This window comes from Lycium barbarum, chromosome 9 (genome assembly GCF_019175385.1).
Source record: "Lycium barbarum isolate Lr01 chromosome 9, ASM1917538v2, whole genome shotgun sequence".
NCBI classification, from domain to species: domain Eukaryota; kingdom Viridiplantae; phylum Streptophyta; class Magnoliopsida; order Solanales; family Solanaceae; genus Lycium; species Lycium barbarum.
The window spans coordinates 5,188,948-5,214,642 of record NC_083345.1 but is presented as its reverse complement, the minus strand read 5'-3'; the positions used below and the strand labels follow the sequence as shown (position 1 = coordinate 5,214,642).

The following is a 25,695-nucleotide window of genomic DNA, read 5'->3' as shown; positions in this document are numbered from 1 at the left end:
TTAAATTTTTTCTCATAATAATTATTCCAAATCAAACACACATGCATTTTTCTATAATGTATTCCTTCCTTCACATTTTGTATTAATCGGAGAATGTGAGACCCAAAGATTGAAATTTCTCTTGCGTTATTTGATCAATCGCTTTTGCCATATCCTCAGTCAAAAGATTCTTCCAATCGCCAATTTCTCCTTTTCGAAAAAATGCACTGTTGGTGATTCCGGGAGTAAATCCATGATGTCTACCACTCTTATTCACCTCGAAACTGCTCAAACTTTTGAAATGACAGCGAGCCACTATTTCTTCGGGCACACCTTGTGCTTCTTCCTCCATAGAAAAAGATTTCTCCGTGAATTCCGCCAATTTCTTCACATAGTACAACGTGTCCTTCTTTAAGTCTTCGTACTTGAAGAAGAACACTTTGTGGGGTCTATCAAGACTCGCTTTCCAATATCCCAACACGTGATCCCAATAAGGTCCAAGGCCGGATTGGCCTTGGCAAAACCACTTGAATTCTTGTTCGAGTGTGACACTGACATCATTATTGATGAAGTAGTTTTGTGAAAAATGCCACATCGAAACAAATCTATCTTTAGGTTCCTACATATGTAAATGATCTTGCAATCAGATTCTAATACAGAATTTGGTAAGAGAGTGTAAGGAAGATGTGTGGACAACAAGGGCAACTCTGTATTTCATTCTTTGTATTTCATGCTAATCATCTCCTTAGATTCATTTTTTGCAGATAAACGACTTACTTTGGAGGCATCCATTGAAGAATAGGATAGGATAGGAGACAACTGATCCTACATTTATGAATATAGAATAGAAGATAGTCTAAGAACCAAACAAGTTGATATATTTTTTAATCTATTCTTGAACAATTATTAGCAATATAGTATTTCACTACTTTATTCATGTGATTGAATTGTTATAATTGCATTGTTTAGTTTTATTCATACTCTACTCCCTTGGGCTTTTCAAACGTAAACAATGACGTGGGGTTAGATAATTAAAGCAAAACAAAGTATTACTGGAAATCATTTTGCTAATACATGGGCCCTCATCAGTGTTTTAAAAGGCGGGGGCGTAAGGCGAGGCGTTTTATGTCTGCCTCAGCGAGGCGTAAGCCCCGAGGCACGAGGCGTAAGCCTCATGGGACTTTAATTTTTAGTATTTTATAAAATGATATAATTATAATAAATACTTTTAAATTGGTTAAATAACGTAAAAATTTGAAGAAAACAATAAATAAGTGATATATATATACACATATACATACTCCACCCCCACAAAAAAACTAATTAAAACAATCTATTATACGTACTTACAAGTATAAGTGACTGCTCGTTACTTTTTTGAGATAGTAGAAGGCAAGATAAATAATTGGAAAAGAACATATATTAGGCATTCTAGCAATAAAAAAAGGTCTTGACTTTTAAATTTAATGTTTCAGTTCCTTTTTAAAATATTTGAGTAATTACATGTTGACTTTTGAAAATTTGGGCATTATACTAAGGACTTATTTAACAAATTTCGTTTTAGTTTGAAGAAGTTTTCTGGGCTTACGCCCCAATAAAAAAAAACTCGCCCCAAACGCCTAGGCTTACGCCCCAACAAAAAAAAAACTCGCCCCAAACGCCTGGGCGTACGCCCCAAATTGCTGGGCGTACGCCTTTGGGGACTTGCGCCCCGACCCATCGCCCCAAGGCATTTTTGGTACGCCCCGTCCCGGGGCTCGCCCCGAGGCTCGCCTCAAAAACGCCTTTTAAAACACTGGCCCTCATTAAAGCATCAACCATCCAACAACACTAGTGCTTTTGCCCGTTGTAAAAATAATTCTCTTACAAATACAGAAATCATTGATTAAAGGAAGAAAACGGAAAATGCAAAAAAAACAAAATGACGTAGAGAACTAGAGGTATGGATATCAATCCGCACATATAGTCTAAAATATTCCCCAGTTTCATTTTATGTGAAGGTATTACTGTTTAGGAAGTTCAGAAAAAAATTCTACTATAATTTTCACAAACTTATTAACATATTGTGAATCCTTAGCTATGCTGACAGTACCTTCGAAGTAATTTCAAGATTGGGTCAGAAAATGATTTTACGAGTAAGTTGTTGACAACCATTCACTTGCTAAACATGAAAACGGGAAAAAAGAGGGCGAAAAACAGAATGCAAGTTTCCGATAAGAAGATTGCATGAAGCATAACTTTCTTTTCGATAATGATATGAATCCAGGTAGGTCCAACCGAACGGTAACTTTAATACTCCTTATAAAGCTGTACAGTATGATACATTAAAAACCATATGCGAAAGAGGTAGAACTAGAAAAGCAATTCCCATATGTGCTGTGCTGTTAGGGCCTGAATTCCTAATTCAACGAGTACGATTAAGATAATGACTCACAATTGACCAAGGAACTTTAACTAATTCCTCTCTGCAGATTCTCTCCCTCCTTGATCTTCTCCAGTGCCACTTGAGGAAATGTTCCCCGCTCCTCGAGGTGAGTTGGTCTCTGAGGAATCTTCTTCCAGGTGTTGTTGCTCAACGGAACTATCCTCGAGATATTCAAGTGGATCAATGGTGCCGTCCTCTTCAAGTCGTTCAGGTTGAAGCCTTAGTACTACATCTCTCACTTGAAGTGGCTGTACCAACTCAAATTGGTGTTCCGGTGTATGTTGCTGATTAAATCTTCCAGGGAGCTTTGACGAGCTTTTATAACAACCTTCACAAAGGTCAAAGCCTATTTTCTCCTTGCAGTCTTTGCATTTGTATCGTTCCCCAACAATAGGACACATCTGCATAGAGATTGTTATTATCTCTCTTTAAGAAAAGAGTGCATACCTTCTATGCTATAGATTTCAAAGTCAGGTATATCTAGTTTGCAAAAAAGGCTCCACAAAATAGCATGTTATGAAGAGCAAGAAACTTCATATTCTCATTTTTTTTTGACATAGAGCCTGTTTGGCTGGGCTTAAAAAAAGCAACTTATAAGCCCAAAAAAAAAGGGAAAAGGACACTGTGTCCAATGACCCAAAGTAATGTCACATTTGGCCAATATTTGGGCCTAATACCCCTAGGAGTCCGCTCGGCCCAAAATAATGTCAAAAAATGACCGGTCGACCCAAAATAATGCCAAGGCTGGCCGGCCCAACAGCCCAGACTGCTACAACATATATACATATGTTAGAATTATATATACACTTTATATACAAGAATTATACGTTTTATATACATATGTTGGAATTAATCATACATTTATTTTTCATAAATTATACGTTAATTATACATTTATTACACACATAATATGCAACAATGATATGATATTTTTTTTACATATACAATAGTGATACATATTATATACCACAATGATACGGTTTCTATTATACATTTTTTATACATATGGTACACTTTCTATACAAGACTGATACAGTTTATATACACATGCTGGAATTATATATACACTTTCTATACATTATATACACAAATAATATAATTTTCTATTCTATACAGGGGAGTTGCACTGTGCTGATACACATTATATACACAAATGATACATATTATATATAAAAATGATACATACCTTAGTGATTCATATTTTATATAGTTTCTATACATTACAGATAGATACTGATACATATTTTATACACAAATGACACATATTATATATAAAAATCGCTTCAAACATTTTTGTGTTTGGATTTTTATTTTAAAATTGTCTTATTTAAGTTTTGGCTAATGAATGGGATTAATTTAGTGGGTATAATTTGGATTTGGAAAAAATTGAGTTAGAGGGTGGGATTATTTATGGCCGACCGGCCATATATGTCCTTTTCCCAAAAAAAAATAGTTGAGGTAGCCCAACTTATTTTTTTGACTTATAAGCTGCTTTAGATAAACTAAGCCAAGCGAGCCCAATTATTTTTTTAGGATTATTTTAAGCACAAAATGACTTTAAGCTAGCCGGCCAAACACTCAAAAAAACTGAAAACAGCTTATAAGCAACTTATAAGCCAATCCAAACGGGCTCATATTTAATATCCACTTCTAGGCAAATAATCATTACTACTGTACAAAATTGATGCCTCTTGTGCAACAAAAATTCAGTAACTACAAGACGCAGTGCTTTAATATATCGTCCTCTCAAATTTACCGTATTTGAAACAAGTTCAAGGAGGCACCAAGAAAACCATCATCAAATTTACGGTCAAGCTGCAAAATCAACTAAATATTCTAATTCCGAAAACAATCCCGCAGCATCTCTTAGGCCCGCCTGACTTGTTCATGTACAAAGATAGAAGCAGGCACGAGTAGGACAACTGGAGACAAATGAAAAGAGCAATCAATCTTACCCCACAATAATCACAACCTACTTCAAAATGAATCTGCGGTCCTCCACCCGTCAGCCATGCTGAAAGATCAATTCTAGGTAGTGATTTGCAGCCAGCAGCTTCGTCCTGATCTCCTGTCATACCAGATAGGAGCTTGTGATAGAAGGCCCATGAAAGCTGAATCAAGGCAATATGACGAAACGTTCTAATTCCAAAGGATACTAATGACAATAAATCTTTAATGAGGAATCACCATTATAACTTTCCATAGCCATTTTAAATAATAAAGTCCACACAATATTCTTAAAACTTTTTCTCAGCATTCTTCCCTCGTATGTATAGATTTCTTTTGTGCAGGTCATGTTAATTTTATAGCAATTGCCTAAGCCTAGTCAATTTAGTCTAAAGAGAACACTGAACTATGTTACATAAACTTGGTGCAGACATCCAACAGAAGTTTGGATCTAAGAGTCAGATCATCATCACCACAATATTAGGATTGAAAATATGGATAGAAGCATGAGTGGGTGTGTTAGTGTAGTATTTAAATTATGTCTAAATGTTAGGCTACATTTTAAAATTATGACTAATACCTATATATGAGGTTTAGAATCGATAAGGCCTAGATGGTATCCTTAAAAGTTGTAAGTGCTTTCAAAATGTTGGAATAGTATGACTAATCAAATTATTGGAAAGATGCCAATGGACACTACTCCCCCGTCCCAATTGATGTGGCACACTTTCCTTTCTAATCTGTCCCAAAAAGAATATCACCTTCCTATAATTAGAACCAACTTAACTTTAAAATTGCCCCTTTACCCTAAATGAGATGATTTATAGCTACACAAATATCTAAGGTTTGTTCTAAACCACAAATTTCAAAAGTCTTCCTTTCTTTCTTAAACTTTGTGCTTAGTCAAACAGTGTCAATACATTGCGACACAGGGAGTATATAAGAACACGAGAGATACTCAAAATTGTGCAAGTTATCATTTTATTGAACTTATGAGTTGATACAACTACATTTTGAAAAAGCATGATTGAACATGGATTTAGGACATTACAAGGGTGACAGAAAAAACATGTGGTTATGAATGGTAGATCTACAACAGAGACTACATTTTTGTCATAAAATTGATAGAAACTTATAAGCAATGAAAGAAGGATCACTACAATATGTCACTTGACCTATAAAAAGGCATATGGAAAACAGCACCAAGAAAAGTTTTCTGTTAGGTGCTTGAGAAGAATATGATTCATATCTCACACATAAATACCATAAAATATATGAAGGAATGAGCAGTCACATGTGTGAGAATTACAAGAGGAGATGCAAAGGAGTTTCTTGTAGTCATAGGTTTACACCAGATATTTTTCTCGAGCTTCATACTTATCTTCCTTAATTGTAATTGAACTAACGAATAATATAAATGACAAAGTTCCCTGAAGCAGAGTCAAAACAAGCTGAAACGTGGAGAAGTACTTTCGAGAGTAAGGGTTTTCATTGAACTAATCAACATTTTGGGCGTTTGTTTGGGGAGTAAGCCCCGAGAACTTTTTTAAATTTGAGCAAAAATTGCTCAATAAATCTTTTTTTTTTTTTAAAGTTAAATATCCAAAAGCTAGCTCATACTAAATTCTCAAACTAAAAATCTCAAAAAGTCAAAATAAAATTTAAATTGTTTATCCTAATTTTATAACCTTTTCTGTTTATTGTTTACGGAGTAACGGATACACGTTAGACCTTTGTATGCAAAGTGCAAACTACAAAACAGAGAATTTTATCCTCCAATTCTTACTATGCTTCCATGCTTGCATTTTCCATCTTTATGCTTTATTTTCTTCAAAATCTTTTTAGCATTATGTTCATTTTTCAAAAAAGTGAATGAGTATTACGTCATTCACTTTTGCAATGCATCATTATTTATATTATAATGAGTATTAATTTGTTATTTCGTTTTAGGTTTTAAAACAATAGCTTTATATTATTGTCATTTTTATCTTTGAATTATTAGGATAAAGCATCATTTTTCCAACTCTAAAATTGTTTTATCATAATCATGTTATTGGTGCAATGCATCTTTACGTCATTCACTTTTTCAAGATTTTTTTAAATGGTTCGTGCATATGTTAGCATGTTAATAATAGATATATACATTTTTTATTAATTTTATTATTTTTAAAAATAATTTTAATGTATTTTTTATTTATATGTTTATTTTATTAATTTATACAATTTTAAAAATAAAATACCTGTGGGGCTTACGCCCCATGCCTCGGGGCTTATGCGCTGCCGAGGCATATGTAAAACGCCTCGCCTTACGCTCACGCCTTTTAAAACACTACTCTCAAGTTAAATGATTCTATATGACAATAATCCAAGGAAAACTTGGTGCTTATATAGCTCGTAATTCCTACATTCTAATCTCTTTAGTTGGCTGGAAAGTATTCACTACTAAAAAGGAACACTTAGGGGAACAATTAAAAGCTCGTTAATAATAAAATTGAAGCTTCATGGACAAAATTTCCCAAGTGTGCTTCATCCCTGTTTTAAAATGAGAAAATGATCACAAGAGTATATCTTATCATATATCCTCAATCTCAAACTAGTGGTATAGGCTACATAAATCCTCTGTATATTCTGCTCTATTCGGACCCATTTCATTCCAATATTGCTAAACAATTTGCCTTAAAAAATTTTAGGGGTCCTCTAAAATTAGAGGTTTTCTAACTCTCACACAAGCATACCATCAACAACCAAGTTTTACTTCATAAAAAGAAAAAAACAACTAAATTAATCCAACTAGTTGGTGCCATCTATGGATTCTTAGCGTATAATAAACAAACCCTAGATTTAGTTCAATTAAGCTGCCAATAGCAAATGCTCCTAAATACTGTTCTTTCTCTATTACAAAACCAGGTTTGACCAGTTGAGTAGGTAAGTTGACACATCATAGTCCAGTATATTAACTTTTCTTTAGCTACTTAAAGAAGTCAACCCGAACTCGTAAACAATGCGGTTTACAAAAATGCACAAGAGATTGCAGCCTTTAAATTTTGAATGATTATTGAAACTTGAGATGGATTGTATGTCGATTATGTATTTAAATAAATGAAGAGCATAAAGTTGTGCATGTGCCAAATCTATATCATATAACAATATAAGATAACATGGTTTTATATATGTAGAAAGAAGTTTCTACATACGTGTTGATGGAGTCTGACGATCAGATCTTTCCACTGATGCCCTTTTCCTTTCTGCATACAACTCAGGAAATTGCTCTTCCAGGTAGTGCTCAAGAACCAAGCAAATGTTGGGGTATCCATTTGGATGCTCCAGTTCCCAAACTGGACATCTACATAGCTTGTCGCTAGGATTGATCACACAATTTTCACAGTAAACTACACTCGGAAAAGGAGCATGGTAAGAAATGGAATATGGAAGCTTAGGTGCCGTTTGGACATGCAATTTCAAATCATGATTTCAAGTTTTGATTTCAAATCTTGTGTTTGTTTATCACATTTTAAATAAGACCTCAACTTCAACTTGAAATTATGATTTCAAATCCCAAATTCACCTCAAAGGTAGAATTTCAACTTCAAATTTGATTTAAAATTTTAAATTTGGTCCATAATTTTAGATTTTGCAGAAAAATACTCGTCTTTTGTTACAAAAGTAATTACCCAACTCCTACTATGCCAACCCAATTTCCCCCTTCCAGAAAACACACCTAAAAATCAGTTGGTGCTACTGCAAGGAATCCTTTATTGATCGTTAATTTAGGCAGGTTTGCTTATATTGGTAAGAGTGTATAAGAGTTGGGCAAGTTTTTGATAGTTTTACCAATTGTGGGTTTTCATGGTTATGAGGAAAAGTACAATTTGGGTATGTCTATCGGAAACAGCCTCTCTACCCTGCAAAAGTCTGCGTACATCCTACCCACCCCACTTGTGGGATTACACTGGGTATGTTGTTGTTGAGGAAAAGTAGAATTTGATCTCAAATCTTTTTTTTTTTTTTTTTTTTTTTTTTTTGAGAAGGTAACAACGATTTCAAATCTTTGTTTGAAATTTTTTTTGTCCAAGCACAATTTCAACTTCAAATCAACCTTCACCCAAATTAATAATTTCAAATCATGACTTCATGTTCATGTCCAAACGGCTACTTAAGCGATCAACATATTAGCTGGAGAAAGTTGAACTGACCATGGCCACAATTAAGAACTACAGGTCGACATAACAATAGCTTGCAGATACCACAAAGAAAATCAATGTTTAAAAAAGCAGGGGCGTAAGGCAGGGCGTTTTACATATGCATCAGTGAGGCGTAAGCCCCGAGGCATGGGGCGTAAGCCTCATGGGTATTTAATTTTTTGTATTTCATAAAATAATATAATTATAATAAATATTTTTAAATAGGTAAAATTACATAAAAAATAAAAGAAAAGTATATATATATATATATATATATATATATATATATATATATAGTATAAACAATACAATGAAATAAAAGCTATTATGAAATGCAAATCAACTCTAACATCTTAACTTTCAAACAATGAAAAAATCACAATTTGTTAAAACAATATTACTATCTTACTATTCATTGTATCTCCCTATAAACAACTTTATCAGTATTATAATTGAAACGTAACTCCTTCATGAATAAAAATAAAATTACTTTCAAATAGAGAAATAATAAAATATGATAATTTTGATATATAGGACAAAAGACCAATGACAAGTGAAAATTCACAATTCGGTTATGTATTCTTAAAAGAAATATTAAGTGATATTCACCCTCACGATGTTCTCATATAGTAAATATGCAATACTACGACTTGTTATTTGAGTTATACCCAATCTTCTTATTTCGGTAAATGAAAAATTATTAAGTATCGATCATTTGTTAAAGAATTATGAGGGTCAACGGTTTTAATTAAGGAATTTAACATATAATTGTGTAAGAACTGTTAGGCGAGCCCCGAGCGTTGGGCGTTAGGCGTGTTTAGGGCGTACAATCGAGCGCTTAGGGTGTAAGCCTCGCAGGAATTAAGCCCTGCACGTGAGCCCTGGGGCATTTTGCTAGTGCCCCGCTCCGGGGCGAGCCCCGAGGCGAGTCTCAGAACTGCCTTTTAAAACACTGTTAGAAAATCTGTCACAAGCACCCGCTTTTCACTTGCACTTTCAGAGCTCGATGTTGCAGGAACAACTGTATCTAATGAAACATCTACAGAGGAATGCTCTCCTTCCCCCGCTGAACCACATTTCTGCGAAGGGACAGAGTGAGATGAAGCAGTGTCCAGAACAAGATCTGTCTTGCAACTGGATTCTGATAAATAATCACCAAACTCAGGTGAATAAGTTTCTAATTTCTTCTCCTCCTCTGTAATAAGGAAAAAGAAAGGTATCAGTAAACTTTATAGGAACTCATGTACTGCCCTCCAAAAGCACAATTTCTAGTACAATAGTCAAGCATCAAGCTCTCAGGTTGATAGTGGACATCTACTCATTGACTTTTACGGGGGAAAAAACATACTTCTTCCGTCCCAATTTATATGAAGGTGTTTGACTGCGCACGAAGTTTAAGAATGAAAGGAAGACTTTTAGAACTTGTGGTCTAAAAATAAGTCATAGATACTTGTGTGGCTATATCATCTCATTAAGGGTAAAAAGCGAAGTTTAAAGTTAAATTGTTATTAAATATAGAAAGGTTTTAAATTGTTATTAAATATAGAAATGTGTCATTCTTTTTGGGGACTGACTAAAAAGGAAAGAGTGTCCCATAAACTGGGACGAAGGGAGTAGTATATACAGAATCTATATAAGAAAATACAGAAAAAAATGTTTGACCCTCCACATATCAAACGGGAGAGAGGGAACATTGCCAAATGTAGAGAAACTGAAAAATCTGTATAGGATTATTTTCATCCTCAGAAGTGGGCAAGGATGCATCAATTATGGGACTTGATAGTAAAACATTTATGCTAGATTGCTAATTCTACCATACACAATGTTAACAATGGTATCAAATGCACCAAAATTTTGACTAGACTACGCAGGTTAATAAAGCCCAAAACTTTCAAAAATCATAAAACAGCAAACGTATTAATTTCGAGAGTTCAACAAAAGCCAAAGATGATTAACTCATAACAGGTTAAGTATGCATTGGGAAATGCATTAAACAAACAAGAAGACAATTTGCTATGCTAAATTTTCCTTCATATTTCCGTGCATCACACGGATTCTATACTAGTGTAAATAAAGCTCAAAACTTTCAAATATCATAAAACAGTACATGTATTAAGTTTGAGAGTTCAACAAGAGCCAAAGATGATCAACTCATAACAGGTTAAGTATCCATAGGGAAATGCATTAAACAAACAAGAGAACAATGTACTCTGATAAACTTTCCTTCACATTTCCGTGTATCGCATAGGTTCTATACTAGTGTAAATAAAGCTCAAAACTTTCAAATATCATAAAACAGTATATGTATCATAAAAGCTGATTTAACTCATATGAGGTAGTATCCATTGCGAAATGCATCAACAAACAAGAAGACGATTCGCAATCATTAATTATTGTTAATCTTTCAGCGCATCGACGGGTTTAATACTATCGTAAATAAAGCTCGAAACTTTCAAATATCATAAAACAGTAATGTATTAAGTTATGCAAATACTCATTAACTTGGTAATGCATAATTAGAATTACTAACCTGCCACATGTTTTGCCCTTCTTGCACTGGCTAAAGGGTACAACTTTACAAGCAAAGAGTGCATCAGTTTACAAACACCAGGAAAATGATGATACGGGTTTTGACAAATCGGGCAGTGTGATTCCCTCCAAGTATTCATAGCTTTAAATATACACCAGAAACAAGCAATGTGTCCACACCCTAAATCAAGAAATTAAATAAATCTCAGTGCCCAATAAATTAAAATTCCATTAAAATCAAAGTTACATATAATTCAATAAGCACTTACCTAGCACAACTGGTTTATACAAAAGTTCCCTACAAACATAAGAAATCAATTACATATACAAGAATTAATTCCAAAGGGGAAAAATATATTAAAAAGGAATTATTGAGGGGATTGATTACAGGCAAACACAGCACTGAAATTCATCTGGGATTTCCTCAATTTGAATGCCATCATGATTTTCTTGGCCAGTTTCCATGTTGAAGCTGCTAAAAAGAAGGATCAAAGTTAATCGAAGATGTTCTTGATCAGCTTGATTGAAAGAAGGATCAGCTTGCACTTTTGTCTGTCAAGGAAAATAACTTTTTCGTGGGTCATCAGTTTATATTTCCGCGTCACGATATCACAAGTTATTTCCCGAACCATTAAAATTTTATACATCGCTAGACATAAGTTTGATTTTGAAAGATAAAAATTAAATAACAACTCATTTGAAGGACAAAATTTAAAACCAGCCCATTTAAAGGGAAAACTACGCAATATTTGGTAAATTTGCGCGATTTCCCTTCAAAGGCACTGATCTTTAATTTTTGCCCCTCAAATGGTGGTCTTTAATTTTTGTCCTTCCCTAAAAATCTTTTGGTGTCCGAATCCCTGGAAAAAATTGTGCATAGATAAATTGAAGAATCCACCAGCTCCATATCTTAGATGGTGGAGGAAAATGGATATGAGGGACAAATAAGATAGGGAGACAAATTGTAATTATTCCATTCGTCCTTTTAAAAAATAATTAGTTGTATAGTTTGCCATTTGTGGTAAAAAAAATTATAATCATGGTGTCCGAATCGATTTGCGCATACTCTGTTAATTTAACAAATTATTTGCTACCTCTCACCAATACAAGTTATAAATAACTTTGTCCATCAAAACTTACACATATGGAAAAAATCATCCATTGTTTTCGCCTTAGCCGAGATTTAAACTTGAAACCCAATGCTACTCACACTTTGTTGAGCACTAGGCCATACTTTGTTGACCGGTCACACTTTTGAGTGTGTGTTGTAAAATTTTATATAGATTTTTGTCAAATTAATGAAAAGGGAAATTTTATATAGGACTAATATTAATAGTTCAGCGTGCTATCAGTTTATGCCCCCTATATTGGATGTCAGTTCTACAAAAATGGATAGAAGATTCAAGAGGAAGCTATTTTAAAAGTTCAACTTGACTAACTTTTTGTTTTACCAAAATTCAGCAATAACAACATGCAATGAGACAATCCAAAATTTACTCATTAAGTCTACCTTCTTTTTAGCATTCAGTATTTAAATCCGCTAGCTCGACTAATTCAAAATTCACGATAGATAAACAACCTAAGAGGTGATGAGACATTTTGTATTAAACCTAGTATACTCTGTTATGACACAAAAGCTAAAAATATAGCTTCCCGTTCTAAACAAAGGTTTGACATATCTTATTTTAAATTTTTTCTCATAATAATTATTCCAAATCAAACACACATGCATTTTTCTATAATGTATTCCTTCCTTCACATTTTGTATTAATCGGAGAATGTGAGACCCAAAGATTGAAATTTCTCTTGCGTTATTTGATCAATCGCTTTTGCCATATCCTCAGTCAAAAGATTCTTCCAATCGCCAATTTCTCCTTTTCGAAAGAATGTACTGTTGGTGATTACTGGAGTAAATCCACGATGTCTACCACTCTTATTCACCTCGAAACTGCTCAAACTTTTAAAATGACAGCGAGCCACTATTTCTTCAGGCACACCTTGTGCTTCTTCCTCCATAGAAAAAGGTTTCTCCGTGAATTCCGTCAATTTCTTCACATAGTACTACGTGTCCTTCTTTAAGTCTTCGTACTTGAAGAAGAACACTTTGTGGGGTCTATCAAGACTCGCTTTCCAATATCCCAATAAGGTCTAAGGCCGGATTGACCTTGGGAAAACCACTCGAATTCTTGTTCGAGTGTGACACTGACATGATTATTAATGTAGTAGTTTTGTGAAAAATATCACATCGAAACGAATCTATCTTTAGGTTCCCTACATATGTAAATGATCTTGCAATCAGATTCTAATAAAGAATTTGGTAAGAGAGTTTAAGGAAGATGTGTGGACAACAAGGGCAACTCTGCATTATCTAAAAACTTAGGATCGTTGAGATAATCAAGTTCCAAAAAGGGTAGGCAATCATGGGGCAACTTGGTGAGTAAAGAGTTATTTTGGGAAGAGTATTGATCTCTTGTCATAATGGAAAAGGCCAAAGATTTAAGCCAAGTTGTACCCGTTTTTGGAGAAGAGCAAAGATAAATATCAGAGGGTTGAGCTTTGAAGTTGTGTTGCATAGATAAAGTTGCTTCTAAGAGGGGTAAAGGACACCAAAAGCCTTTGTATTGGTAGAATTCATAATAAGGATTGGGAGGCTCTCTTTTGGGGAGGCTTGATATTAATTCTTTGTATTTCATGCTAATCATCTCCTTAGATTCATATTTTGCAGATAAGCGACTAACTTTGGATGCCTCCATTGAAGAATAGGATAGGATAGGAGACAACTCATTCTACATTTATAAATATAGAATAGAAGATAGTCTAAGAACCAAACAAGTTGAAATTTATTTTTAAACCTATTCTTGAACAATTATTAGCAATATAGTATTTCACTACTTTATTCATGTGATTGAATTGGTATAATTGCATTGTTTAGTTTTATTCATACTTTACTCCCTTAGGCTTTTCAAATGTAAACAATGAGGTGGGGTTAGAAAAAGAAAAAGAAAGTATTACTGGAAATCATTTTCCTAGTACATGGGCCCTCATTAAAGCATCAACCTTCCAATAACACTAGTGCTTTTGCCCGTTGTAAAAAATAATTCTCTTACAAATACAGAAATCATTGATTTAATGGAAGAAAGCGGAAAATGCAAAAAGACAAAATGACGTAGATAAGTAAACTAGAGGTTTAGATATCAATCCGCACATATAGTCTAAAATATTCCCTCATTTCATTTTGCGTGAAGGTATTACTGTTTTCTCAAACTTTTTAACATATTGTGAATCCTTAGTTATGTTGACTTGTCGTACTTTTCATATAGTTTTGAATTTTAAATATGTAAAATTATTTTTGAAGAATTTATACCCAAATTCATAATAAAAATTGAACGTTTTATACCCGAACCCCTTCATATAAATTAAAGCTCAAAAGTTTCGAGGTACTTTTCCCCACAAAACAGACAAATGATAAATGGACAACAAATTCAACAAGGGAAGACAGCTTTCTTGTTCTGTCTATTGCCTTGATACTGAGCCTTTTTGCCCCTCAAAGAAGACCAAATGGAAGTCTTCTTGCAAGTCCTCGACCTTACTATTAAAAAGGACCAAAACACAACAAAGGTCCTTCATTCTACCATTCTTGAAATACCCAACAATATTCTTGATTTTTCACTACCAAATGAGTAGTCAAGCTACTAAGCTAAGCTGTTGTTGGAGAACTCGGTTGGATGCTTATGCGGATATGGCTTTGGTAAAGATCTACCTAGCACATCCTATTCTAAGTGCTACTCAGAAGAAAAATAGTCACAGGTTGTAACTTGAGAATATGATACAAGAACAATCTAATTGACTCGACTGGCTCTCGATGTGGTCTGGCATGGTAAGCAACACAACAGAGGTTCCGGGCAGTACCTTCGAAGTAATTTCAAGATTGGATCAGAAAATGATTTTACGAGTAAGTTGTTGACAACCATTCACTTGCTAAACATGAAAACGGGAAAAAAGAGGGTGAAAAACAGAATGCAAGTTTCCGATAAGAAGATTGCATGAAGCATCACTTTCTTTTCGATAATTATATGAATCCATGTAGGTCCAACCGAACGGTAACTTTAATACTCCATATAAAGCTGTACAGTATGATACATTAAAAACCATATGCGAAAGAGGTAGAACTAGAAAAGCAATTCCCATATGTGTTGTTAGGGCCTGAATTCCTAATTCAACGAGTACACGATTAAGATAATGACTCACAATTGACCAAGGAACTTTAACTAATTCCTCTCTGCAGATTCTCTCCCTCCTTGATCTTCTCCAGTGCCACTTGAGGAAATGTTCCCCGCTCCTCGAGGTGAGTTGGTCTCTGAGGAATCTTCTTCCGGGTGTTGTTGCTCAACGGAACTATCCTCGAGATATTCAAGTGGATCAATGGTGCCGTCCTCTTCAAGTCGTTCAGGTTGAAGCCTTAGTACTACATTTCTCACTTGAAGTGGCTGTACCAACTCAAATTGGTGTTCTGGAGTATGTTGCTGATTAAATCTTCCAGGGAGCTTTGACGAGCTTTTATAACAACCTTCACAAAGGTCAAAGCCTATTTTCTCCTTGCAGTCTTTGCATTTGTATCGTTCCCCAACAATAGGACACATCTGCATAGAGATTGTTATTATCTCTCTTTAAGAAAAGAGTGTATACCTTCTATGCTATAGATTTCAAAGTCAGGTATATCTAGTTTGCAAAAAGGCTCCACAAAATAACATGTTATGAAGAGCAAGAAACTTCATATTCTCATTTTTTTTTTTTGACATACTTCATATCCACTTCTAGGCAAATAATCATTACTACTGTACAAAATTGATGCCTCTTGTGCAACAAAAATTCAGTAACTACAAGAAGCAGTGCTTTAATATATCGTCCTCTCAAATTTACAGTCCTTGAGACAAGTTCAAGGAGGCACCAAGAAAACCATTATCAACTTTACGGCCAAGCTGCAAAATCAACTAAATATTCTAATTCTGAAAACAATCCAACAGCCTCTCTTAGGCCCGCCTGACTTGTTCATGTACAAAGAAGCAGGCACGAGTAGGACAACCGGAGACAAATGAAAAGAGCAATCAATCTTACCCCACAATAATCACAACCTACTCCAAAATGAATCTGCGGTCCTCCACCCGTCAGCCATGCTGAAAGATCAAATCTAGGTAGTGATTTGCAGCCAGCAGCTTCGTCCTGATCTCCTGTCATACCAGATAAGAGCTTGTGATAGAAGGCCAATGAAAGCTAAATCAAGGCAATCTGATGAAACGTTCTAATTCCAAAGGATACTAATTACAATAAATCTTTAATGAGGTGAGTCACCATTATAACTTTCCATAGCCATTTTAAATAATAAAGTCCACACAATATTCTTAAACTTTTTCTCAGCATTTTTCCCTCGTATGTATAGATTTCTTTTGTGCAGGTCATGTTAATTTATAGCAATTGCCTAAGCCTAGCCAATTTAGTCTAAAGAGAACACTGAACTATGTTACATAAACTTGGTGCAGACATCCAACAGAAGTTTGGATCTAAGAGTCAGATCCTCATCACCATAATATTAGGATTGAAAAATGCATAGAAGTATGAGTGGGTGTGTTAGTGTACTGTTTAAATTATGTCTAAATGTTAGGCTACTATTTAAAATTATGAGTAATACCTATATATGAGGGTTAGAAACGATAAGGCCTAGATAGTATCCTTAGAAGTTGTAAGTGCTTTCAAAATGTGGGAATAGTACGACTAACCAAATTATTGGAAAGATGCCAATGGTTAATACTCCCCCGTCCCAATTGATGTGGCACACTTTCCTTTCTAAGCTGTCCCAAAAAGAATGTCACCTTCCTATAATAAGAATCAACTTAACTTTAAAATTGCCCTTTTACCCTAAATGAAATAATTTATAGCCACACAAATATCAAAGGTTTGTTCTAAACCATAAATTTCAAAAGTCTTCCTTTCTTTCTTAAACTTTGTGCTTAGTCAAACAGTGCCACATACATTACAACCCGAGGAGTATATAAGAACACGAGAGATACTCAAAATTGTGCAAATTATCATTTTATTGAACTTATGAGTTGATACAACTACATTTTGAAAAAGCATGATTGAACATGGATTTAGGACATTACAAGGGTGACAGAAAAAACTTGTGGTTATGAACAGTGTTTTAAAAGGCGTTTTCGGGATGAGCCCTGGGGCGGGGCGTACCAAAAATGCCTCGGGGCAATGGGTCGGAGCGAAAGTCTCCAAAGGCATACGCCCAGCAATTCGGGGCGTACGCCCGGGCGTTTGGGGCGAGTTTTTTTTGTTGGGGCGTAAGCCCAGAAAACTTCTTCAAACTAAAACGAAATTTATTAAATAAGTCCTTAATATAATGCCCAAATTCTCAAAAGTCAACATGTAATTACTTAAATGTTCTAAAAAGGAATTGAAACATTAAATTTAAAAGTCAAGACCTTTTTTTATTGCTAGAATGCCTAATATATATTCTTTTTCAATTATTTATCTTGTCTTCTACTATCTTAAAAAAGTAATGAGCAGTCACTTGTACTTGTAAGTATCGTATAATAGATTGTTCTAATTAGTTTTTTTGTGGGGGTGGAGCATATATATATATATCACTTATTTATAGTTTTCTTTAATTTTTTATGCTATTTCATCTATTTAAAAGTATTTATTATAATTATATCATTTTATAAAATACTAAAAATTAAAACCCCATGGGGCTTACACCCAGTGCCTCGGGGCTTACGCCTCACTGAGGCAGACGTAAAACGCCCCGCCTTATGGCCTCGCCTTTTAAAACACTGGTTATGAATGGTAGATCTACAACAGAGACTACATTTTTGTCATAAAATTGATAGAAACTTATAAGCAATGAAAGAAGGATCACTACAATATGTCACTTGACCTATAAAAAGGCATATGGAAAGCAGCACCAAGAAAAGTTTTCTGTTAGGTGCTTGAGAAGAATATGATTCATATCTTACACATAAATACCATAAAATATATGAAGGAATGAGCAGTCACATGTGTGAGAATTACAAGAGGAGATGCAAAGGAGTTTCTTCTAATCATAGGTTTACACCAGATATTTGTCTTGAGCTTCATACTTATTTTCCTTAATTGTAATTGAACTAACCAATAATATAAATGACAAAGTTCCCTGAAGCAATGAGGAAGTCAACAAAAGCTGAAACGTGGAGAAGTACTTTCGAGAGGAAGGGTTTTCATCGAAGTAACATAGAATTAATACACTGCAAGTTGAGCCCCTATTAGGACGAATGAAGGTGAAATGACATTCGACAATCTTGTGGGGCCTAAATGCATACATATTTTGGCTTGGTCTTTTATGAGAATATCATGCTAGATGAAGATGTAATATATAGAGAATTAGAAAAGGATTGTTAAAATTGAGGAGTGCTACAAGAGGAGTTTCTTAATCCACTTGTCCGGTTGTCCCTCCTCGTAAGGAGCTATTCAATCATTCGTAGAGGTTTACCCATTTTCAATCTTTAGCTTTTCTCTCTTCTTGATTTCACCAAATTGGCCTCCTTTTTTTAAAATAACAGAAATGTAAACTTTAATTAACAAAGCAAAAAAAAAAAAAAAAACGGAAAAGGGCTAAAATTACCCCTGAACTTTGGGAAATAGTTCATTCATACCCTTCGTTATACTATAGGGCCAATTATATCCTTACCGTTATACTATAGGGCCAATTATATCCTTATCTTAAACTGCCTGCCACGTGGCATCATCCTAGACGCCCAACCCATTTTCCCCCCACATAATTTTTTACCCACCAACTTAACTCAACCCGACCCGGATATAATTTTTTCACCCAAAATTATGCGGACCCAACCCATTTTCTTCTCTTTTCACCTTGCCAACATTACGTTGACCCATGACGCATGAAACTGAAAAAATCACGAATAACAGAAGACATCCTAAAATAGTTTCTTACACCAGCTTCACCATCTACCAGAAGATTAATCGTCTCCACAAGTCTATAAATAGAGAACAAAACACCAGCTCCTTAAAGTAGGAAAAGAGGAATGAACAGAACGGGAATCGAGATGAGCCTAGCACTTGGTGGCGTCCCCTGTAATCATAATGCGTTAGTAGCAAATGTGATGACAAAATGACAAAAATGGTCTCTTATGTACAACATAAGGGACCACTATATATCTATTTTTGATTTTGGATAGATAATCACTTAATCCTCCTATACCCACCACCATTGTTTCCGACGATTTTCAATATTCCGGCAAGCTCTCATTTTTTCTGATCTTCTTCATTTTTCGGTCATCAAATCCGCATCTAATCTACCTATAAAATAGATTTTATCATTTTTTATTATGTGTAATATTAAACTCATCAAGATATTTTTAAAGAAACAAAAAAACAAAAAAGAGAATGACATGGAGGAGCTGGGGTGAGGGATCGGAGATGGTGGACATGGAGGAGTTGGGCATGGAGGAGAAGAAGAGAGTAAGAAAGACAAAAGAAAATGGGTTGGGCGTCTAGGATGATGCCACGTGGCAAGCAGTTTAAGATAAGGGTATACTTGGCCCTATAGTATAACAGTAAGGGTATAATTGACCCTATAGTATAACGAAGGATATGGATGAACTATTTCTCAAAGTTCAGGGGTACTTTTGGCCCTTTTCCGAAAAAAAAAGAGCAGTGAGCATGTCTTCATTCTTTTTCCTCTTTTTCTTGTCATCCTCCTTTCTTGAAAAGATAAGATTACATTAATAACTGGACAACATTAAGAAAGTGAAGGGGAGTCTTGAAGCAATAGTAAGAAGGTAAATTGTCTTTGTATGATCTATAAGTCACGGATTTGAGCCCTGGAGCCTGGAGGCAGTCACTGGTGCTTGCTTCAAGTTAGGCTGCCTATATCACATACCCTTGGAGTGCGGCTCTTTCTCGGATCCTGCATGAACGCGGAATGTTTCGTGCACTACTGCCCTTTTTACAATTGTGCCGGTCACTTAGCATGTCTAATATAACATTTGGATATTTACAAAAAATCTGCCTGCAAAATGTTCTAAGGCAAGTTATGTTCTCTTTTTTACCTTAAAAAAATCAAAGATTTCTTTCTAACCAAACAGTCCACTAGAAGGCAGCAGGAATAGTGTTCCATGTATTGCATTATCTCAGGAGTTAACAGATGAATCTCCTGATTTTTTATTTTATTATTATTATTATTATTATTATTTTTAATCTGCTTTCACCCCTTACTCTTGCTACAGAAAATGCGGAATGCATCGGACATGCTCTCAAGCAGTGTTTTAAAAGGCGTTTTTGGGGCGAGCCCCGGGGCGAGGCGTCCGTGCGGGGCATAAGTCTCGTGGGGCGTACGCCCTAACCTTCCGGGCGTTCGCCGAGGCGTAAGCCCCAACATTTTGGGCGTTTGTTTGGGGCGCAATCCCCGAGAACTTTTTCAAATTTGAGCCAAAATTGCTCAATAAATCTTTTTTTTTTTAAGTTAAATATCCAAAAGCTAACTCATAGTAAATTCTCAAACAAAAAATCTCAAAAAGTCAAAATAAAATTTTAATTGTTTATCCTAATTTTATAACCTTTTCTCTTTATTGTTTACGGAGTAACGGATACATGTTAGACCTTTGTATGCAAAGTGCAAACTACAAAGCAGAGAATTTTGTCCTCCATTTCTTACTATGCTTCCATGCTTGCATTTTCCATCTTTATGCTTTATTTTCTTCAAAATCTTTTTAGCATTTTGTTCATTTTTCAAAAAAGTGAATGAGTATTACGTCATTCACTTTTGCAATGCATTATTATTTGTATTATAATGAGTATTAATTTGTTATTTAGTTTTAGGTTTTAAAACAATAGCTTTATATTATTGTCATTTTTATCTTTGAATTATTAGGATAGAGCATCATTTTTCCAACTCTAAAATTGTTTCATCATAGTCATGTTATTGGTGCAATGCATCTTTATGCCATTCACTTTTTCAAGATTTTTTTAAATGGTTCGTGCATATGTTAGCATGTTAATAATGGATATATGCATTTTTTATTAATTTTATTATTTTTTAAAATAATTTTAATGTATTTTTTATTTATAAGTTTATTTTATTAATTTATACAATATTAAAAATAAAATACCTGTGGAGCTTAAGCCCCGTGGCACGGGGCTTACGCCCTGCCGAGGCATATGTAAAATGCCTCACCTTGCGCCCACGCCTTTTAAAACACTGCTCTCAAGTTAAATGATTCTATATGACAATAATCCAAGGGAAACTTGGTGCCTATATAGCTCCTAATTCCTACAATCTAATCTCTTTAGTTGGCTGGAAAGTATTCACTACTAAAAAGGAACACTTACGGGAACAATTAAAAGCTCGTTAATAATAAAATTGAAGCTTAATGGACAAAATTTCCCAAGTGTGCTTCATCCCTGTTTTAAAATGAGAAAATGATCACAAGAGTATATCTTATCATATATCCTCAATCTCAAACTAGTGGTATAGGCTATATAAATCCTCTGTATATTCTGCTCTATTTGGACCCATTTCATTCCAATATTGCTAAACAATTTGCCTTAAAAAATTTTAGGGGTCCTATAAAATTAGAGGTTTTCTAACTCTCACACAAGCATACCAGCAACAACTAAGTTTTACTTCATAAAAAGAAAAAACAACTAAATTAATCCAACTAGTTGGTGCCGTCTATGGATTCTTAGCCTATAATAAACAAACCCTATATTTTCCACATACAAAATTTAGTTCAATTAAGCTGCCAATAGCAAATGCTCCTAAATACTGTTCTTTCTCTATTACAAAACCAGGTTTGACCAGCTGAGTAGGTAATTTGACACATCATAGTCCAGTATATTAAGTTTTCTTTAGCTACTTAAAGAAGCCAACCCGAACTCGTAAACAATGCGGGTTACAAAAATGCACAAGAGATTGCAGCCTCTAAATTTTGAATGATCATTGAAACTTGACATGGATTGTATGTCGATTATGTATTCAAATAAATGACGAGCATAAAGTTGTCCATGTGCCAAATCTATATCATATAACAATATATAAGATAAAATGGTTTTATATATGCAGAAAGAAGTTTCTACATACGTGCTGATGGAATCTGACGATCAGGTCTTTCCACTGATGCCCTTTTCCTTTCTGCATACAAATCGGGAAATTGCTCTTCCAGGTAGTGCTCAAGAACCAAACAAATGTTGGGGTATCCGTTTGGATGCTCCAGTTCGCAAACTGGACATCTACATAGCTTGTCGCTAGGATTGATCACACAATTTTCACAGTAAACTACACAAGCAAAAGCAGCATGGTAAGAAATGGAATATGGAAACTTAGGTGCCGTTTGGACATGCAATTTCAAATCATGATTTCAAGTTTTGATTTCAAATCTTGTGTTTGTTTATCACATTTTAAATAAAACTTCAACTTCAACTTGAAATTCTGATTTCAAATCCCAAATTCACCTCAAAGGTAGAATTTCAACTTCAAATTTGATTTAAAATTTAAAATTTGGTCCATAATTTTAGATTTTGCAGAAAAAAACTCATCTTTTGTTACAAAAGTAATTATCCAACTCCTACTTTGCCAACCCAATTTCCCCCTTCCAGAAAACACACCCAAAAATCAGTTGGTGCTACTGCGAAGAATTCTTTATTAATCGTTAATTTAGGTAGGTTTGCTTATATTGGTAAGATTGTATAAGAGTTAGGAAATTTTTGATAGTTTTACCAATTGTGGGTTTTCATGGTTATGAGGAAAAGTACAATTTGATTACACTGGGTATGTCTATCGGAAACAGCCTCTCTACCCCGCAAAGGTAGAGGTAAGGTCTGCGTATATCCTACCCTCCCCAGTCCCCACTTGTGGGATTACACTGGGTATGTTGTTGTTGAGGAAAAGTACAATTTGATTTCAAATCTTTTTTTTTTCTTTTTCTTTTTTTGAGAAGGTAACAACGATTTCAAATCTATGTTTGTAAAACTTATGTCCAAACACAATTTCAGCTTCAAATCAACCTTCACCCAAATCAATAATTTCAAATCATGATTTCATGTTCATGTCCAAACGGCTACTTAAGCAATATCAACATATTAGCTGGAGGAAGTTGAACTGACCATGGCCACAATTAAGAACTACAGGTCGACATAACAATAGCTTGCAGATACCACAAAGCAAATCAGTCATAAGCACCTGCTTTTCACTTGCACTTTCAGAACTCGATGTTGCAGGAACAACTGTATCTAATGAAACATCTACAGAGGAATGCTCTCCTTCCCCCGCTGAACCACATTTCTGCGAAGGGACAGAGTGAGATGAAGCAGTGTCCAGAACAAGATCTGTCTTGCAACTGGATTCTGATAAATAATCATCAAACTCAGGTGAATAAGTTTCTAATTTCTTCTCCTCCTCTGTAATAAGGAAAAAGAAAGGCATCAGTAAACTTTATAGTTACTCATGTACTGCCCTCCAAAAGCACAATTTCTAGTGGACATCTACTCATTGACTTTTATGGGGGAAAAACATACTCCTTCCGGCCCAATTTATGTGAAGTTTAAGAATGAAAGGAAGACTTTTGGAACTTGTGGTCTAAAATAAGTCATAGATACTTGTGTGGCTATATCATCTCATTAAAGGTAAAAAAGCGAAGTTTAAAGTTAAATTGTTATTAAATATAGAAAGGTGTCATTCTTTTTGGGACTGATTACAAAGGAAAGAGTGTCACATAAACTGGGACGGAGGGAGTAGTATATACAGAATCTATATAAGAAAATACAGAAAAAAGATGTTTGACCCTCCAGATATCAAATGGGAGAGAGGGAACATTGCCAAATCTAGAGAAACTGAAAAATCTGTATAGGATTATTTTCATCCTCAGAAATGAGCAAGGATAGGTAACACATTTATGCTAGATTGCTAATTCTAAGATATACGGTGTTAACAATCGTATCAAATGCACCAAAATTATGACTCTAATACTCATGTAAATAAAGCTCAAAACTTTCAACCATCATAAAACAGTAAACGTATTAAATTTGAGAGTTCAACAAAAGCCAAAGATGATTAACTCATAACAGGTTAAGTATCCATTGGGAAATGAACTAAACAAACAAGAAGACAATTTGCTATGATTAATTCTCGTTAACATTTCCGCACATAGCACGGATTCTATACTAATATACATATATCTCAAAACATTCAGATATCATAAACAGTAAATTGCATTAATCTTGAGAGTTCAACAAAAAAACGAAGATTATTAACTCATAACAGGTTAAACATTAACTTGCTAATGCATAATTAGAATTCAGCAAAGACTAACCTTCCACCTGTTTTACCCTTCTTGCACTGGCTAAAGGGTACAACTTTACAAGCAAAGAGTGCATCAATCTACATACACTAGGAAAATGATGATACGGGTTTCGACAAATCGGACAGCGTGATTCCCTCCAAGTATTCATAGCTTTAAATATACACCAGAAACAGGCAATGTGTCCACACCCTAAATCAAGAAATCAATCTCAGTGCTCAATAAATAATATCAAAGTTATATATATATAATTCTATCATACACACTTACCTAGCACAACTGGTTTATACAAAAGTTCCCTACAAACAAACAAAATCAAGACACAAAAGAAATCAACTACATATACAAGAATTAATTCCAAAGGGGAAAAAAATATTTAAAATGAATTTTTTGAGGGGATTGATTACAGGCAAACACAGCACTGAAATTCATCTGGGATTTCCTCAATTTGAATGCCATCATGATTTTCTTGGCCATTTTCCATTTTGAAGCTGCAAATTTAGTAAAAAGAAGGATTTGTTAATCGAAGATATTCTTGATCAGCTTGATTGAAAGAGTTTGTCTAGAAATGAAATGAGAGGGTTTTGACATACAGAGATGCTGCACTGGCCCATAAATGTGGTCAGCTCAATGAGATGGGCTTTTGGCCCAAATATAAGTTGGGCCTTAGAATGAGATGGTACTTGCTTGGGTGGGTCATTTATTTTTGCTGGTCTTTAATTTTTTTTTCCCTCAAGGACAACAACTTTTTCGGAGAGCATAAGTTTATATTTGGGACAATTACATATATATACATCTTAAGGAAAAATATTTACGAAAAGTGACGATAGTATTATATTTACAAAACATAACATTCAAACCCTATCCAAAACATATTTAGTTTTAAAATATTTTTTTCGCTCAAAAACTTATGTATGAAAGTTGTATGAAATGTGTATATCTCGCTCAAGGCTTAAAAAGTTTGCTCAAAATTTAGTGTATGAAAAAAGTATGAAATGTGTATATCTCGTTGAAGGCTTAAAAAATCCGCTCAAAATTTGTTTGTACAAAAACAGTATGAAATTTGTATCTCGCTCAAGTCTTAAAATTTCGCTCACATTTTTGTGTATAAATTTCATGTTAGATTTCTATAAAACTAATACAACTACAATAACATTATATACAACTTTGATATAACATTCAAGACTTAAAATAATCGCTCAAATTTTTGTGTATGAAATGTGTATATCTTGCTCAAGGCTTAAAAAGTTCGTTCAAATTTTATGTATGAAGAACATAT

At 34.4% G+C, this 25,695-nt stretch overlaps 3 protein-coding genes across 3 annotated transcripts; all 3 read right to left on the bottom strand.

Moving 5' to 3' along the window:
* Nucleotides 1-82: 82 nt before the first annotated feature.
* On the bottom strand, nucleotides 83-771 carry LOC132611556 (cytosolic sulfotransferase 6-like). Its single transcript, XM_060325974.1, has 2 exons — nucleotides 757-771; nucleotides 83-598 (listed from the first exon to the last, which is right to left on the bottom strand). Exons 1-2 carry the CDS (start codon nucleotides 769-771, stop codon nucleotides 83-85), a joined length of 531 nt encoding a protein of 176 aa, XP_060181957.1.
* A 1,424-nt stretch (nucleotides 772-2,195) lies between these two features.
* On the bottom strand, nucleotides 2,196-11,678 carry LOC132610301 (E3 ubiquitin-protein ligase PRT1-like). Its single transcript, XM_060324609.1, has 8 exons — nucleotides 11,450-11,678; nucleotides 11,331-11,359; nucleotides 11,063-11,242; nucleotides 9,498-9,727; nucleotides 8,545-8,608; nucleotides 7,546-7,740; nucleotides 4,360-4,472; nucleotides 2,196-2,805 (listed from the first exon to the last, which is right to left on the bottom strand). The coding sequence occupies exons 1-8, from the start codon at nucleotides 11,524-11,526 to the stop codon at nucleotides 2,434-2,436; spliced, it is 1,260 nt and encodes a 419-aa protein (XP_060180592.1). The 5' UTR covers nucleotides 11,527-11,678; the 3' UTR covers nucleotides 2,196-2,433.
* Nucleotides 11,679-15,100: 3,422 nt separating this feature from the next.
* On the bottom strand, nucleotides 15,101-25,000 carry LOC132609069 (E3 ubiquitin-protein ligase PRT1-like). The gene is made up of 7 exons (XM_060322901.1): nucleotides 24,824-25,000; nucleotides 24,687-24,715; nucleotides 24,429-24,608; nucleotides 23,224-23,517; nucleotides 22,202-22,396; nucleotides 16,177-16,289; nucleotides 15,101-15,701 (listed from the first exon to the last, which is right to left on the bottom strand). Exons 1-7 carry the CDS (start codon nucleotides 24,898-24,900, stop codon nucleotides 15,330-15,332), a joined length of 1,260 nt encoding a protein of 419 aa, XP_060178884.1. The 5' UTR covers nucleotides 24,901-25,000; the 3' UTR covers nucleotides 15,101-15,329.
* Between the last annotated feature and the right edge of the window lie 695 nt (nucleotides 25,001-25,695).

Bases quoted from the DNA above. Each gene is read 5' to 3' on its own strand.
- LOC132610301 (XM_060324609.1), bottom strand. From the start codon at position 11,526: ATGGAAACTGGCCAAGAAAATCATGATGGCATTCAAATTGAGGAAATC. The intron at 11,243-11,330 runs GTAAGTGCTTAT...TTCTTGATTTAG, and splicing joins GTATAAACCAGTTGTGCTAG to GGTGTGGACACATTGCTTGT. The intron at 2,806-4,359 runs GTAAGATTGATT...ATCTCTATGCAG, and splicing joins TAGGTTGTGATTATTGTGGG to ATGTGTCCTATTGTTGGGGA.
- LOC132609069 (XM_060322901.1), bottom strand. From the start codon at position 24,900: ATGGAAAATGGCCAAGAAAATCATGATGGCATTCAAATTGAGGAAATC. The intron at 24,716-24,823 runs GTAATCAATCCC...GTTTGTTTGTAG, and splicing joins TTTCAGTGCTGTGTTTGCCT to GGAACTTTTGTATAAACCAG. The intron at 16,290-22,201 runs GTATGTAGAAAC...CTGGTATGACAG, and splicing joins TCGTCAGATTCCATCAGCAC to GAGATCAGGACGAAGCTGCT.